This window comes from Gouania willdenowi, chromosome 21 (genome assembly GCF_900634775.1).
Source record: "Gouania willdenowi chromosome 21, fGouWil2.1, whole genome shotgun sequence".
Classification (NCBI taxonomy): Eukaryota; Metazoa; Chordata; class Actinopteri; order Blenniiformes; family Gobiesocidae; genus Gouania; species Gouania willdenowi.
Window position 1 is genome coordinate 28,646,756 of NC_041064.1, and position 18,228 is coordinate 28,664,983.

Here is an 18,228-nt window from a genome sequence, read left to right on the forward strand (position 1 = left end):
ATTCAATTCAATTTCAATTCAACTATATAGCGCAAAATACAACAAAGTCATCTCAAAGTGCTGAACAAAATATAAAGTCCATAGTAAAAAAGAAGAAAGAACCCAACAAGATCCACATGAACAAGCATTTAGCGACAGTGGGAAGAAAAAACTCCCTTTTTTTATAGGAAGAAATCTCCAGCGGAACCAGGTTCAGAGGTGGCAGCCATCCGCTTCAACTGGTTGGGTTAGTGAACAGAGGCACAAACAGAATAGGATAGAAGGATAGTCCATCCAAGTGTCCCAGAATAGTTGAGCCGCAAACCATTGATCAGTTCATCCGAGTGTTTTTTGTACACAAATGTAAATTTGGTGACACTAAACCTGTTTTTATTGTGTTTATAAAATAACTAATATCTCTGAAGGACTCTTGAAAACTTTGTAACTCCAAGAAGGCTGTATGGCTTTATAATAATTTGATTGCAATGTCTTTTGACCCCATTGCACCTTAATGTTGGTTTATACAATTGTTACAAATTGTAATGTTCTTTTTTCTGCTCAATTTTCCACTCAATGTGCAACTGCTCTTTGAAAAATGTAAGCCTGTAAGATTAATTTGTTAATAATAAAAAAAATAAATTAAAAGAAAAACAGCTAGCATGGATAGCAGTCCTACGGACAATACACTAGTGGCCAATCCACACTGGACAAGATGACAGGGTTCAGAGCCAAAATGAATGTCCATGAGTGACAAATAAACAAAGTCAGGGATAAATGATCGGCGACCACTCTCAGTGGGAGATGATGTGTGGCTACTACTACGACTACGACTACTACTACGACGACTACTACTACGACTACCTACTACTACTCCTACTACTACTACTATACTACTACTACTACTACTACTACGCCTTACGACCTTCGACTACGACTACTACTACTACTACTACTCCGACTACTACTACTCCTATATACTCCACTACTCTACCTACTAATACTCCTACTACTACTGATACTACTACTACTACTCCTACTATCTACTACTACTACTACTACTATACTACTACTCCTACTAACTACATACTACTACTACGACTACTACTACTACTACTTACTAACTACTACTACTACTTCTACTACTACTACTACTACTACTACTACTACTCCTACTACTACTACTACTACTCATACCAGAAGTGATTACTTGATGTTATTACAGTACTATTTTTTGTGATGAACAATGTTATTTTTTATGTGCTAATTTACAGCACTGTGATGAATGAGTCTCTTTTATTTATTATATATTATCTGAAGGAGAGAAAAAGCCACAAGTTTGGTGTTATAAATATCAATAATTGTATTGATCATAATAGTGCTCTTACTGTTTATGATGTGCTCATTTATAGCACTTCATATAAACCTGATGTTTTATTTCGTTTGTATTTTCTATTATTTGTAGATTGACTAAAGTACACATCAGTATTTCCGCTGATGGTCTAAACTAAAGTTAGTCAGCAGTCTCACATACAATAGAATGTAAATGGTTCAAGCCTGTTAACAAACAAACAATAAATTACTTTATAAAGCCACTTTGTTGTACATAATTAATTAATCGCACACTACTTTTAATCTATTGATAGCACTAATTAGGATACAGTATCCAGTACGCGTTTTGGAGCATGATGTGGATGTTGGATGGATTTTGTTTATTTGAATCCCTTATTAGCATTGGCACATGGCTGCAACTAAAACATGAAATTATTTGCACAAATAGTTCACACAATAGAAATAGTACATACGATACAAATGGTACATAAAGTAAATTTGATTTCTGACATCATCATTGTTTCCAATGATATCGACAGTCGTGTCTCCAGGAATAAGGTAGATAATTGTTCAAAATCTTACTGTGATGTTTAAAGGATCATTCATTTTCAGTACTTTTTGGTTTTTTGCAATATAATTTACTCCACATTTCCAAGGATAATATATTTTCTGCCACAATGACCTTTTCCATATACCAAAGTTGACTCGATATTTATAAAGAGCTGCCAACATGCAGCCAAGTGTTTCCATCAATATGACGACAATGATCCATTCATACATTTTTCATCCAGCTTTTTTGACTCATAAAATCCCATTGTAATTCAGCCAAATAAGAGGTTTATTTTTTTTTAAATGTAAAACCATAAAATGAGTCATGAAATAGAAAATTGTCTGAAAACGTTCTCTATGACTCATATGACTGATCACATTTTAGTGAAAAAATGAGCTTTTTTTAACCATGGAGATTAGGTATTAAATAGGGTTTTTGTTTGTTTCCTTTTTGGAAAAACTATCAGGCTTGACTTTCAATAAACTAAGTGGAACAATAGCCAAGGAATAACTTTTTACATCTTGGAGCAGTTTTGACTTAGTAATGGAAGAAGATTTTTTTCCAGACTGAAAAGTGGGAGTTTTGGCCTTTTTATACAAATACTAATACTATTTTAGTAGTTAAACTACCGGTATACAGTATATTAATTGCCAAATGTTAATTAGAGTTCTAAAATAGATAGTAGTAATGAATGTGTGTGTCACACAGAAATCTTAAAGATGCCTTTAGGAAAACAAGGAGTTAGGATTAGTTACAGGGTTGACTTGGCTCCCAAATTCCATCCTAATTATCTTACCAATCAAAAAGTCCTCCAAAACTTATTGGGGAGTTGTACACATTACATATCTGATGTCTGATTCATGGAAACTTTACCAACTGGGAGGGTTGCTAGAAAAAGACTGCTACTATATATGTTTGTTGAGTTTCCACAGCACATGGCTGCAAAATGGAGACCTCCATTGTAGGTGGTCATATTTTAGGGCATACTGGAGTACGAAAACTTGCTGCCAAATTGCGGTATGGTGATGCGGTAAAACAAAATGTAAAAGCGTAAAGGAATGTTCCTTGAAAATATTTACTAATTTCTTTCCCGTATGTTAAACACGTGTTTGTCTCTTTATGCTTTTCAAGTTTGTTATCATATGGCTTACACCTTTTCTTTCCTTCTCTGCTTGTTAAAACAATTTATATATATATATATATATATATATATATATATATATATATATATATTTAATAATGTATTAATTCCAACTTTGACGGCTACAAGTATAATGGTACCAGTTTTGCTAGTATCCTTTATACCTAACTGCTCCCCGGCCGCTATAACTTAACTGCGTACCCCATCCTAATGGCCTAAAGGTGAAAAAAGTGGGCTTGTAGCTGGAGGTTCACTACTAGCAGAGAACACATTTTGTGTAGGTACCTCTACATGAAAAACAATTAAGTATATTATTTATAGCTTTTGTTAAGTGCAATATTAGATGTGAAATTAAAATTGAAAGTCCCAGTTTCCAATTTTTCACAGTTTGATCCCAGGACAGGAAATCTGGAATATTTTCAAACATCTATGACAATAAATGTATCATTTTCAGGGAATTAAAGACCAGGGTTGAAAAGGAGGACACCAAAACAGAGCTCTTGGGGAACCAAACCAGCCTGACTGAGTCCCACTGCATCCGGTGTCTCCAGCCCTTCAAATTCCTGCTAATCAGCAAGCATCAATGTCTGGACTGCCAACTCCACATCTGCAAGTTTTGTGGCCGCTTCAACAAGACAGAGCAGGGCTGGGTGTGCAATGCTTGTCACATGGCCAGGTAGGAAATGGCACATTAAACAAATATTAAACACATTGTAATCCAATGTGAGGCTGAACGCAAAAACAAAAGAAAACTTTCCCTATCCTAAAAAGGGTCATTATGGATAAGACCTCATTTTTTGGCGGGGATATTTGGTCCCACTTTGTCTTCAGTAAGTCTGTTCATTGTTTCTGTCTGGAAGGTTTTTCATTATTATTTCAACCTACTTTGATCTTGGGAGTTTTTGAGCTGATGGTTTATTTTTTTAACTCTCTGAACGGCAGGTAAATAGTAGTCTAGTAGACAAGATACCTTGGAAGGCTGCATAGTTCATAACAACGGCTTGACTTCAATTTTTATTATTTTCAGTCTTTTAAATTCTGAATTAAAAAAAAAAAAATAGTTCAGAAGTTGAAAAAGATCACACATTTGAAAAGAACATGCCCCTAATTAGCTGCTTGACATAGTCCTCTTAAATCAGGGTCACTGGCGAGATAAATATAAAGCATGCTTAGTTACCTTAACATTTTTTTTTTTTTGCTTTCAAGTTAACAGTAACAGAGTTACAATGAAAGCTGCCAGGGCAAGAGGATCTTTATTGCTTTGCTAAAGTACAATTTTTTATATGGACATAAAATGGAGTTGATGCGTCATCTGAGGTAAAATGCTGTTAACTTGTGTTTTGATCACTGTATCATGATGAAAAATCTGATTGATACAAATCTGACTATTTTTACATTGTGATGCTTTGCTCTTGCTGTGTATGTTTCATGAACAGAGTTCTAAAGATTGGTACTTTGGAGTGGTACTATGAAAATGTTCGAGCCAGATTTAAGCACTTTGGCAGTGCCAAGGTCATGCGATCGCTCTTTAAGAGGTTGAATGTGGAGCACAGCTGCTCTCAGAGCAGCCTCAGAGGTGAGCACTCAAACTTCTGCTTGTCTTCTTTCAGCTCTTCAATTGTAAAAATGGTTCACTTTTGTTTTTGATACTATTAACTATAAAATCACTTACAGAAATACATTCATATAGAATCAATAGTCGAAGCAGAGAGATCAACCCTCATTGGTTAATTTAGAGTTGCTTAGTAGTCATTGGTGAAACTGTAATTTGAATAGTGATCACAAAGATTATAACGAGACTTTAAAATAAAATACCCCAAAACAAAACTTCCATCTGTTCCAATTGTTTTTATCTATGCCTTTTGGAGAACCAGCCAGTGAGGGGGTTCAGTCTGGAAGAGTCAAAAAACACTGGCTCATAGTCCGGATGTCTGCAGGAGCTTACCATGAGATAAATGATGACCTGATAAATAAAAGAGCTCGCTGAGATTAAACAGCTGTGAGCTGAACTGGAACTGCATGGAAAATGTGAATCACCCTTTTGACTTCCCTACTCTGGACTGAGTGGTTAAAAAAAAAGAATACCATAACATTCCTTATTTTATGTGTAAATGGTGCCAAGAAGCCAAGGATAAATTCTACTCATGAACTCTATTAAACGCAAAAGAATAAAACAAAAGTTATTTGGAAAATATCTTTGAAAAAGGAACTCTCCTTAGATGAGTAATGCTAGTCCTGATGTGTTGGTATTTTGTAAGTGTTAACTTTGTTCTCTCATGGCATTATTCTTGTCGCACTTCTTGCCACGATGAAATCATTTTTGCTGTCCTTTTCAAAACGCACATTGTCATATGCAACAGCTGCCAGATCTGTCAGAGAATGAATCTTCATTTTTCCTGTTGTTCCATCTCTGGCTACTCACTCCTGTGTCCCCCAGGATATTTTGTCCTCAGATAACTGATTATGAACAATGAATCTTGTGGGATTCATCCATTGTATGTCAGACATTCTCACTAATAAATCCAATGTGGTAAAAATTTTTGATTATGTTTACCACTTGTGTTTAAAGTTAAAAAGAGTTAAACGTTAAAAGTAAAAAAAAAAAAAAAAAAAAAAATGAGTTACCACAAAAGGAGACAGCAGGGGCTCCTGGTAATGCTTGTGCTGAGTCACCCTGAAAGATTCTGGGAAGCAAAACAGATCAAGCTGGCTGGTTGGTTTGGCCGAGCAAGTCTTGTGATCTTTGAGTCACATGTAAATCATTCTGGCTCTGGATTTAAAAAGATCCTGTCCTGCAGGTCTCTAACAACTAGTAGAGCAGACAGACATGACTTGAGAAAAAACCAAATCTGCTTTTGTCAGTTATTAGGGTGACATATAGTGTACAGCCTGTACACTGATACAGGATGTAGCTACAAAACACTAATAAATACAAAAGTTAACTGATGAGTTATGTTTATAATGATCAGCAACAGTCACATGTAAGAATTAATGTGACCACATGTAGTTAGATTTGGCGTGCATGACTGCACACACACACACACACACACCCCCACACACACACACACACACACACACACACACACACACACACACACACATACACACACACACAGTGTCTTTTCACTGTATGGTTTATACTGCATTGCGGTCCGCTGGGCCCTCATAGCTCAAAGGGTGTTGTCTTATGTGTACACTCCATTCTCTGAAAGCTTTTTCCACAACTGAAGATTTTGCATCTTGATATAATTAGTAATATATTCTGCAAAGCCAGACTATTTTAAAATAATTAGGAGTAAACCTATAATATTTGTATTTTATTATTATTATAGAAGTTAAGTAATAAGCCTTTTTTAGAGAGTTAGAGTTGAGTTTATTTGTCATTGCACATGTTACAGAGCAACAAAATTACATTTCAGTTTCATCCCGTCCAAGAAAACATGAAAAGACAATCATAACATGGGAGCACAGGAGCGGGAGAACTGCGGTTCGCTACAAGGGCGGGGCCCCTTATTTAGATGAGAAATGGGATAACAACGATGGGGAGGAAGAAGAGATAAAAATAGGCAAAAACCAAACTAGGCCCTTGTAGAGAGGAGCAGAGTTTGGGATCATGAAAAAAACTCTTCAGCAACATTGCGACAGAAACCAACAAACACAACATTCAATTCAATACAACAGCACGTTAGCACAGGGGATGGGTCTTTAGGATGGGTAGTTCGCAAGTCAGCCACAGTGTGGTGCTGCCCTTATGGCGCGCCTCCTATTGCCCACCGCTGGGAGGGAGGAGGGTTGGAGCCAGAGGAGACGGTGACAAAGATAGGATATGTAGTGATGTAGGGGGAGTGAAAGTGTTCGTTGAGATAAGCCTGTTTACTCAGACTCTGCTGCTGACTCTCACATAGAGATGACCTCGAGAGTTCGTTGGCAGAGCCGGGTACAGGTGTACATGAAAAGTGAGGGTATGGTCAGAGCGTTTTATCAACATTCTGTCCTTGGAAAGTTTGGAGAGAAGAAAACAGACCACAAGCTGTTCATTCAGGGGGGGGGGGGGGGGGGGGGGGGGGGGGGGGGGGGGGGGGGGGGGGGGGGGGGAGAGGCGAATGAGAATAGAGAAGGTGTTTTGAGACAAGCTAGCCATAAGATGGCTGCCAGCCCTACTGTTCCTGGTCAGTTCGATAAGTATTCCAATAGTGTGGCCATATCCTGTGAAACAAACTATCCTCCTCTTAAAGTTCCACGGTGGAATCCATCTGAGAGAGTTCGGAGAGTTTGGCTCCTTTCGTCATAACTGCGGCTTCCAATAGTGCTGCCAACGTAATCCAATTTTGCGATAATTCAGGAAAAGCCAGATCCAATCAGCAGAAGACCCGATATCATACATTCCAATGTGTTGGTGGATGTCTTCCACATCGTCAGGACTTGTGAACTCTCCCATTGCCCGTCCTTCTCCTCTCGGAAATCTCGCTCTCGTTCAGTTCTCGCGCAAGAGTTAAATGTTCGAGGGATAAACTCGCCTCGGCTGACAATGAGTCTGACAGAGATTTAGATTATTTTTACCGTTAGAGCGTTGATTTCTTGAAATATTTTTTGCGGAGGAAACGTGGTATTGGTCTCCAAGGCAGAAATGTCGAGTTAGCTGCTAAAACTAATGCTACACACAGGCTGAAAATTCAGGTTTTTCCTGGCTTTTCAAACAGTGTCCAATCAGCTAAACAGTGCGGTTTCACTTATCGGCCTGTTTAGTGTCCATCCTGTGCACTTCCTTCAAATTTGTAAATTGAATTCAAATAATAGCTTAAAGGAGACATATCATACCTTTAAATCCTTCCTTTTTACAAATAAATCATACAGTTGTGGTCTATATAAAGCGGAACTGCAATACTTGGGTCTGAATTCCTCATTATTATAGCTCCACAGACCCCTTTTCTACCCCTTTTCTGATGTGCTTCTGAGAGCAACTCGTTTTGGTGCGGTCTCTGTAAATGCAAATGAGACACTTCATACCCCGCCCCCTCTCCAGGTTGCAGAGGTGACGCTCGGTTCAACTCCACCCTGTTCGGCCATTTTTGTAGTTTGATAGAAGAGATACGATTATGTAGCGGCGCAGAAACTTTTTATTCACACGTTACTTACAAAATGTCAACAACAGAAGACTTGTCCATCCAGCCTTACATGTTCGAGCCAGAGTCGGACCGAGGCTATATCAAGGATCTAAAACGAGCACACAGCGCTAACAAATGAAGACGGTGCAACTGCTAATGCTAATGCTAACAAAACAATGACAGGTACGTCTTATCATCACACTTTTTAGCGTTATTTACAGCTTACCGAAGTGCTCTGTTTGTCGTCTCCAAAGATAAAAGGAATTGAACCCTCAATCAGACAAAGTCTTTCGGCAAATCCTTCTTTATACTGGCGGAGGTTGCAGAAGCAGTCATCCTTGGAGTGCTTCGTGCACACAAAAATGATCTTACCCACAGATGTGGGTACATTTCCGTAAAAAATAAAACTCAACCAGGCACTTTGAAAAGGTTCTGATGCTGGGAAACGTGTGGGTTACTACATCCAACAACTTAATATTTTGACTTATCCTCTCGTAACTTCAGCATCCTTGAGTGTGGACTACAAAATCACAGCGAGAAATAAAAATGGCGGATTGCTCGAAGTGTTGGGCCTGGAGTCGATGTCCTAATTTGGCAGTTCCGCTGCAAATACTGTGACGTAATAGTTCAAAAAACGTAATAGAGAATAGAAAAATCGAAACAGATTGAAAAATATGACCAAAACAGAATATAAAGATATCTACGGAGCACCTGAAGAGACTAATTTGATTTCTTCTGTACTTCTAAACATTCTAAATATAAAACAAAATGCATTTAAGGGCTAATTAGGTGGATTTAGCATGATATGTCCCCTTTAATAAAAAAAATCATGGACTTGATTAGTGAATGGCGTACCTCGTAAATGTACCTTTTCAAAGTGATAACTCATACTGTCCTTTTCACGCTCGGAAATCTCGCTTGTCCCATCAATAATAAAGATACATTGAAAAACTCAAATACACTTTACAGTTGTTAAAATAATCACACAAATCAAAAAAATAAACTAACAATAAAGGTGAATACAGAAAAAAATACATAACAATCACTAGAAACAGAGGAGGCCTGATACTTTAATACTGCTTCTCTCATGGGTTTTACATAAGTGCTCGGATATGTGCATCATTCCCGGATAGAGTCAGAATTCTGCCCGCTGGAGACCCAGGTCGTCGGTGTTTTCGAGCACCAGGTGTAACCTGTGTGGAAGCGAGGGGACTGCTGAGCTGCTCCTATTGTTTTTTATAAGTGCTTGGATCAGCCAAAAGTGGCTTCAGCGGAAGTCCCTGGTCTCCCCTCGAGTCCGAATATGTGTAATATTAATAATATAAACACTATTAAAACACTAAAGATCTTTGGAATAAAGTTACAAACGCTGTTAGGTGGGAAATATCAACAGAGTGAACGAGCTTGTCGTTTATATCCCTCTCGACCTATGACCCCCCAGGTTGCGCATGTGCAGTTCCAAAGTGTGAAAAGGCATTGCCAAACTGCACATCCATTGATCCATTTTCTGACCGGCTTCCAAACTGCACAGCTACAGTATATGACATGTATTACATCTTTTTTCGGGGGGGGATGCAGTTTTGATGTCAGCTAGTGCTATGACTGCACTGAAACTCATTGTCAGCAGGCTGAGTGGAGAAGCTCAGACAGCACTCCAGCCGTACATTTTCTGGGGGGATCCCTTGGCATTTCCAGGGCAGCTGAGAAATATGATCCCTTTTCATCATGGCAGAGACCTCCCAATCAGATGGACATGCCAGAAACACCATTCAAGATCACCTCAAATGGCTATTCTCCACATGGAGGTGCAGCCGCTCTACTCAGACCTCCTCTCAAGTGTCCAAGTTCCTCATGCTCTCACTAAGGCCATTAGGATGTAACAGAGTAAACCAAGAGTAAAGAGAGAACTTCACCATATGATTTCGCTCTCTACTCATATAGCAGTCAATTCGTATTCCTCCACATCCCTACAGACATCTGTGGTTCAAAAATTTGATAGATTGATTTGGAAATTAAGGTGGTCCCTTGTATATTTTTCTTGTCCCAGGAGGCATCGGTTTGGGCTGTTTGAATGTTGATTTATATAATAACTTTTTAGGTTGTTTAGTGCCACACTGGGTTAAATTGCTGCCTGCCAAAGTTTGTAAAGTTGTGAATTCATACTCCATTGGGGTTCTTGTCAGATGGCTTTTGTATCATGAAGATGTGCTGTGCTTACCTCCTGTTTGTACAACTATTGATGCTTTTGGCAAACAAAGTGTTGATGCTGGGAAACTGACATAGCTTTTCTCATCAGAAACCTATAGCTATTAATGTGTTTCCTATCTAATTGTCTAAATTATTACAATAAAAGTACACTTAATCTTGAAACATATTCTTGGATAACCTCCTTGATACACATTTTTAATTCAAATTATTTGATCAGATACTTGGCTACACCTGTACCCAATCACCCTCTCAGAACCCTTTCCTGACCAACTTTTCTCTGATTGTCCCCACCCATTAACACACACACCACATACTTTTTTTTTTGCAGTCATTCTTTCCCACGTGGTGTTGTAGATACTATGAGATCATCCATAAACGCTCTAATAGAGGGTTTTAGGGTGCCAGATCTGGACAATGGACCTCTGCACTCAACTTCCTCTGATTTCACAAGAATATTCTTGGTCAATTCAAACAGGGACACATTGATTGTGCTGTCATCAATGATGCCCTTCTCTAACTAATGCACTCCATTGTTGAAGTCCCAGAGGACATCCTGAGACAAAAGTTGTTAAAATAGTCAATGATGAGATTCTATATCTTCTCTGGGACATGGTATCTGTTCAAATCAAGCTCCACCAGCTAATGTGGTATTGATCCATAAGCATTGGCGAGGTTGAGCGCCCTCTCCACAGGTTTGCATCTCAAAGAATGTTTCCAGGTTTCTCCAATTGAAGCGATCATATAACAGGTCGATTGATAATCATCATTGAACCATTTATGTTCATTTCAGATGAATGAATGATGCAGTGGAAAGAGAAGGAAAATGTTGCAGGCTTATAATATTTTCTATATAATAAGCAAGGAAGAAAGAAAGAAAAGAAAATGAAAAAAAATTGTGACAGTGGCAGTTTGAATAGATTAACTGCCTTCAAACTTAAACTGCAACATGATGTTTTACCTTCCCAGGGCGCTGCACTTATTTCAGGTTCAGAAGCACGTAGGAGGGAAAGAGCTTAAGCAGATGGAAGAATATGCGTAAGGCCAGATTTGCCTGGGAATACCCACATTTAAGGGCCGCTATAGCCAGAGTGTGTAACTGGGATGAAGGAGTGCAGTGACAGACTCAGGGTGGTAGAGTTGAGAATAGCGCTCAAGCCAAAATGTTCTGCTCTGACTGTCAAGTTTTCTCAATCTCATTCCACTGGCATACAAACAGCACCTTAGCAGAGCCAGGGAATGTTTAGTCAGAACTGTAGAAATCCAACTGAAAGAACACCATCTTCCTTCCTTAATTCATATTGGCTTTGTCAGGCTGTCGCGATACGTCTTCTTTTTATCTGCATCAAAGCAGATTTGAAAATACAGAATGGTTGTCCTCATAATTGTTTGCATTCAGTTACTTGGCTTGATAGACATGCAATCATCGATCTCCTACACTTGCTTTCAACCATCATGTGGTTTATTGTGCACTTAATTCACCTCAAATTTTGACACTTCTGCTTTCTTCATCAGCAGAAGGGTATGAAGAGCACAGTCTGGATGCAACAGATACACAAACATGCAAAGAGGTAAAGTGGATTAGGTTTGGTAATTCATTTTATTTGACCCTAGAACTGAAGTGTACTTTTGTATGAGAATTTTAATATTTATTGCTTAAATATAGAGCACTAAAATGTGAAAAAAAAAAATGCATCCTGCATCTATGTAGCAGGAAGTAGAGGTTTGCAGCCTGTGGATGGCTTTCCAATGGTGAACGTCATAGCTGAAAGTAATTTATACTCAGCTCTGGGGTTTGAATAGGTTCAGAGAGACAGACACATGGAAATTCACATGCAATTGTTCAGAACATTGTGTTTTATCTGGTATTTAAAATCTATTTTAGAGTGAGGTGATCCAAGTTCATAATGAAGACAGCTTTATATGTGCTCATCAAAGCAATTGACTGTTTGGAGGAGTTTGCTGGAGGCACAGCTTATTTTTGTCACCGTGACCGATTCTTCCTCTGAAAAGGGTATTGAAGAGAGAATTTAAAAAGATTTTGCCAACAACTTATACGCACTAACAGCTGGTGACAACTAAGGTCAAAGCAGTACCAGCCCCAGTGTATGCTGGGAACATAGCAGACACCACTACATAACCCCACAAATAACTGACCAAGCAGAGTTAAAAGAGTCTTTTACTGAAATGTGGAGAGTGGAAAAAATGAAAACATCCATTGGAATTTGTCATTAAGCCACAGCTGGAGTTGTTCATGTCACAGTGTCTGTTTAATCTAAAATCTAAACATTGTCTATTTCAGTCAGCAACTGTTTTGTGAGGTTAACGATTGGCATCTTCTCTATTGCTTTCATGACATATGACTGTCTTCTTTACTGCTGTTTTTAATCATCCAGTTCACACACTAACTTATGTTACAAAACACATGCAAAAGAGCATAGTTGTGTTTCCTGGCCTTACTTTAGTTTCTCTGGGACAGAGTGCCCTCTACTGTACGCAGTGATGATGTATGAACTCCCTGACACTTCGCAGGTCCATTTAACCCTGTAAAGCCTGAATCATTCAATAACTGACAGAAAATTCCAATGTTTTAAAACTGGAGCCTTTATTGGTCCCTATAAACAAAACAACTTTTTTTTTTTAATATCAATTTCTAATTATGAGTTTTAATTTGTATCATATTTGATACATCCAGTCTCAATGCTCGAATATTGTTTTGTTTTTTTTTACTCACAACAGCGCTTATGTCTGTTTCCCATGTTGGTTACCAAATTTAGCAATTTAAACATTTATTTAGTTTACTTGAAAATAAAAAAAAATGCTTTTTGTTACTTGATGATATGTAAAATACATGAAATGCAATAAAATGACAATTGACTGCTCAAGAGTTATATGACCTCATATACCTGCTATATCAAATCTGATACACCATTTGCAACACGGTTTTAATAAAACAAAGATTATGAAATATAAACGAATATCACACTGAGTTTTACCTTGAACTTTTCAAAATTGGAATATTGTAGAGTTAATGGAAAGGCCTCTGCTGAAGTAATTAATGCCCTTTTATCCTTGTTTTGCACATATATAATCGTACACATTAGGTATTTCAAGAAAAGAAAAAAAAAAAACACATCACACTGATCATGTAGAGATTTCCAAAACTCATGTATCAAATATGATACATTTGGCATCATAGGCTTTCTGTAGAGCTAGATCAGTGGTCTGCAACCTGCAGCTCTGGAGCATCAAGTGGCTCTTTGACTCTTTTGCAATGGCTCTCTCTAGCTTTAAAAAAAATATTAAAATAATGAATTGTTATTTCTTACAGAGGGTAATGATGATTTAATGACATTAACTTAAAATAATATTCTGATGAAATAATGTGTTAATCTAAAAATGAATAACTTTGTGCAATAACTCTGCCACCATCCCACTCCACCTCCTGCCACCTCTACAGACCATCAATTTTCAATCCACCTGTGGCTAACCTTTAGTTTTAAATCCCTGGTAAAATAACTAAACTAACAAAAAAACGGCCTGGTCATAGAGCACCTGCCTTACTCACACCAACATTATAATAGTTGGACTAAATTTGTTCCCATTGAATTGTCTTTATGGGCTTTCATGCAAATCTTGATTCATGTAACTTTTTATTACAATTAATTTGGAGGTTTTTGAGGCATTTGTCTGTTTTCTTGTGTTACTTGACTTCCACGTGTAACAAAAAATATTAAATAATAATACCCAAAAAGTTTATTTATGATGAAATTAGCAAAATGTGTTAGAATTAAGGCTTTAGTAATTGACATGTTAAGGTACCTCAGTTGTCACTTTTTCTCAATTTGTTTATTGGACAGAAGATCTATGAGCTTCTTCAGCCCATAATCAGAGAACGATATCATATCTTTGGCTTAAATGTTCTAAACAAAAGTTTCTTGAATGATAGTTTTGTTTTGTTTTGTTTTTTAAATGATGTGTATAGTAGTTGTAAACAGTTTGGACTTTGAATTCCAATCAGAGACCAATTGTGTCTTTCTTCTTCTCTTTTTTCTGCTGGTGGTGGTGTTCCCTTTCTGTCCCTTGAAGACGAAAAAGATCAAACGACGGCTAACTGTTGATCCCTTTGATTTCAATCTGGACAGTAACTACTACAGCAAAGCAAGAGGGCAATCCAATCAGGTAGAGCTCAGACTGCAAAACCAGCACCCACCAAAAAACCCCTGACCCCAGATTTAAGTAAATCCGTACCCATATCCATCTGCTTCTTTTCATTGTTAATATTTCAGTTTTTCTCCAAAAGTTAATGCCTGACGTTGTGGGAAAAGGTGTATAAATTACTTGAAACAAATAACTGAGTAAAGGTACATAAAGGACTTGATGAAATGCAAAGTCACCCATAGGAAAATGAATTGATTGAAATTCTTGCAGTTGCTCAAATTAATTATACTTAAGTATCTTTCGAAGCAACTATACTAAAGTATTTAAAGTACCTGTAGTGTACATGTACAATGACAGGAATAACTTTTCACAAGCAAAGGAAAAACTATGCAAAAGAAAATGCAATGTTTTAGAATCCCCTGATAATGTTGTGTGCTTTACTTATTTAAGAAAAAAATCCAGTGATGGCAATTTTATGGAGGAAATAGAGTTAATACTGTTGTATTGTTTCTGAACAAAAACTTTTGCTGAAATAACAGGATATTTTCTATTTACCAATAAACTTGTTCAATTTCTGTTCTAGATTTTAACAAAATAATAATCATCGGAAAATCCAGAAATTATGTAAAAAAAAAAAAAAAAAGATTTTGCAACTTAGTGATGCATCTACCTTAGTTATTAAAGAAAAACCATGATACTCACCTTGTACTTGGAATCAGTTCAATACCAAAGTTTTTCTGTATCACACTGCTTAATTAAATGGAGAGGTACTGAACACTTTGATCTTGTCGCACTAGCAGAAACAGGAGGCCCTTGATTCTGTATGTTTCATAATAGTTTCCCTTATCCTAACATAGGTAAACATAGTAATGAGGTACAACCACAGTTTTTCATCATTACCTGAGAAGGTATAGCTTTTGTGAGTCACTTTACCACATACATTCGTCCACCTCTTATTTCCAACTGCAAGAACATAGTTGTCCTCATCGTCTGAAACACACACTAAGTAGATATAGTTTGTTACAATACAACTCTAATCCACAAACTCACCCTTTTTTCAGTTCTTTTTGCCTTTCTAGCATCTTAATATGCTCACAATCATTTTTGGATTCAGCAAACTTTTTATCTCAAGATGCATTTTATCTCTTTGACAAAGGGGACTTCACCAGTCTTAATTCTCCCTCCCAGAATCCTTGTGTTCATGACTTCTCGGCCATGAATGTGGACGTGAAGGAGTTGTATTACACCGAGGAAGAAATGGTCACAGTGTTTCATCAGATTTTGGAGGAGCAGCACAAGGGGATAGACCTGGAAATGACTTCCCAACAAGGTAAACAGGTAAAGAGTGACAAAGCAGTCGTAGCCCCCTCCCCGCCCTAAAGACGAGTGCACGCATGTGCACACTGCATGCACCATGTAGCATGTTTGTTGATTAGCTGGGTTTCCATTACCCTTGGAAATGCGCAAAATCTAAATAAAATCTAGGAAAAGAGGACTGCTGTCGGCAAGTATCTTGAGTCTCGATCTTTAAAAGCTAAAGACCAAGTCAAAAACCTTGGTGTTCTGATTGACTCAGATCTTACATTCAGCAGTCAGATCAAATCTATCACAAAAACAGCCTTCTACCACCTAAAGAACATCTCCAGAGTGAAAGATTTAATGACTCAGAAAGATCAGGAGAAACTGGTCCATGCTTTTATATCCAGCAGACTGAACTATTGTAATGATCTTCTGACAGGAATCCCCCCAAAAGAGCATCAAACAGCTACATCTGGTTCAGAACGCTGCAGCACTGGTCTTAACTAGAACAAAGAGGTCAGAACACATTAGTCCAGTTTTAAAGTCTTTACACTGGCTCCCAGTCAGCCTCAGAATAGACTTTAAAGTTCTGCTGCTGGTGTATATAAATCTGTGAATGGGTTTGGTCCAGAATACATCAGTGACATGTTAGTCACGCATGAACCCAGCAGGTCTCTCAGATCTATGGACACAGGTCAGATAGTGGAGCCCAGAGTTCACAGTAAACATGGTGATGCTGCTTTTAGTTGTTATGCTGCAAAGAAGTGGAACAAACTGCCAGCAGAGCTGAAGTCAGCATCTAATGTGAACATTTTTAAATCAAAGTTAAAGGCACTTTTTTTCTCTACTGCGTATGATTGAGACAGAGATTTTTGGTCATGTTGTTGATGTAATGTGTTTGTTGATGATTTTATTTGATTTTACTGATGATTTTAATTGATTTTACTGATGATTTTAAATGTTCTTATTGAATTTAAACAATTGAATGTTTTATCATGTAAAGCACATTGAGTTGCCTTGTGTATGAAATGCGCTATACAAATAAATTTGCCTTGCCTTGCCTTGTCTAAATAGCGCAATAAAAACCAACAATGGAAACGCCTGAATTTCGAAAAAACACTCAAATATTGCGGAAAAGTTTTGACGCTTTCAGGAGGAAGTTTTTCAGACGTTTTGATATTGAAATGTGTTGCAAAAGGGCTATGGAAACACTTTTTATTTTTTTACAGACCACTTGTTTCCAAGAAAACATGCCCCAGTATGTGTGGACAGAAGAGGAGACCGGGACATTTCTTAGCATTATACTTTAAAATTATTACTGCCACATCAGACGTGAAACAAGAAAGGAATACAGAGTGTTATAAGGAGGTGTTGAGCTTCCATCTTTCAGATTTCACGGGAGTTACTAGGCTGCTGCCAGAAGCAACGTTCAATGGAAACACGTTCAAAAGCGCAACTATACTTTGTTGACATTTAGAAATGTCACTTTTATTTTCCAAAAATATGTAATGGAAACCCAGCTAGTGATACTAAGTTTAAGTACCTGCCTCCATTAATTGGCGGCTTTTCTTGCATCTCTCTCCGTGTTTGCGTCAATTCTCCCATTTCACTTCTAAACACATGCTCCCGTATGAATCTGAGATTCTGTCAATCCTTGCAGACACGTTGCCACTCTCGTACTCCGTTGACTCGTGCATCACTGTCGAAAGGTGCACTTCAGTTTTCAAACAGCCAGCACGGCTCCAAATAGGCAAAGTCCAGCCTGAGCGAATAACAGAGCCATGTTCAGGGGAGTTTGATACCGGCAGGTACCATAACAGTACATTCACAGTACATGTCAGAGAAATGTCTGTTTCCTTGGTTTTTGTCTCTGGGGAATGGTCCGGTAGGCCTATGGACCAGTTGCTATTACAGTACATAGCTTTTTGTCTTGGCAACAGGAGACAGAATAATCTTGTAGAATCTTTAATCTGTGGGAAGAAAAATCCCTGCATGAAAACGATGCTATATTTTCTTGTCAACTTTCATTCACTGACAGTTTTTTTCTTGCTGAATATAGTAACAACTCATGTTATATCATCTCGATTCATCATGACTGACAGGTATCAAGGTGATTAGACAAATTATTATTTCCTCCTCCCATATCAGCCACTCAGCGATACCTTACCAACTTGCTATTCCATTCACAATAACAGGGGGCTGTTGCATTTATGAACAGCTGCTTTTTTCTTTCTTCATTGGCCCCTGACGGCGACTGGTCCTCGGTACCACATTGATATTTACACCACAGGTCAGGTCAATCTATTTTTGCATTGTTCATTTAGATATGAGGCAGAAGGACTGCGGTTCAATATGTTTCATGGAGAAAAGTTGTCACATTATATTGCTTTATTATGTTAGTCACAATTTTCATTGTGCATCAGTATAATATTCCATCAGTTACAGTTTTTTACTTTCTC

General features: G+C 37.8%; 1 protein-coding gene across 3 annotated transcripts in view; it reads left to right on the forward strand.

Moving 5' to 3' along the window:
- The window catches only part of mlphb (melanophilin b), a 46,891-nt gene that overhangs the window by 18,460 nt on the left and 10,203 nt on the right, over positions 1 to 18,228 (forward strand). For 2 of the 3 annotated variants that reach the window (XM_028436669.1, XM_028436668.1), the window contains exons 3-7: positions 3,454 to 3,675; positions 4,436 to 4,575; positions 11,825 to 11,880; positions 14,399 to 14,491; positions 15,659 to 15,800. In XM_028436669.1, coding sequence (XP_028292470.1) covers positions 3,454 to 3,675; positions 4,436 to 4,575; positions 11,825 to 11,880; positions 14,399 to 14,491; positions 15,659 to 15,800 — 653 coding nt within the window. The remainder of the gene's footprint in view (positions 1 to 3,453; positions 3,676 to 4,435; positions 4,576 to 11,824; positions 11,881 to 14,398; positions 14,492 to 15,658; positions 15,801 to 18,228) is intronic. The other variant, XM_028436670.1, reaches the window with a different exon arrangement.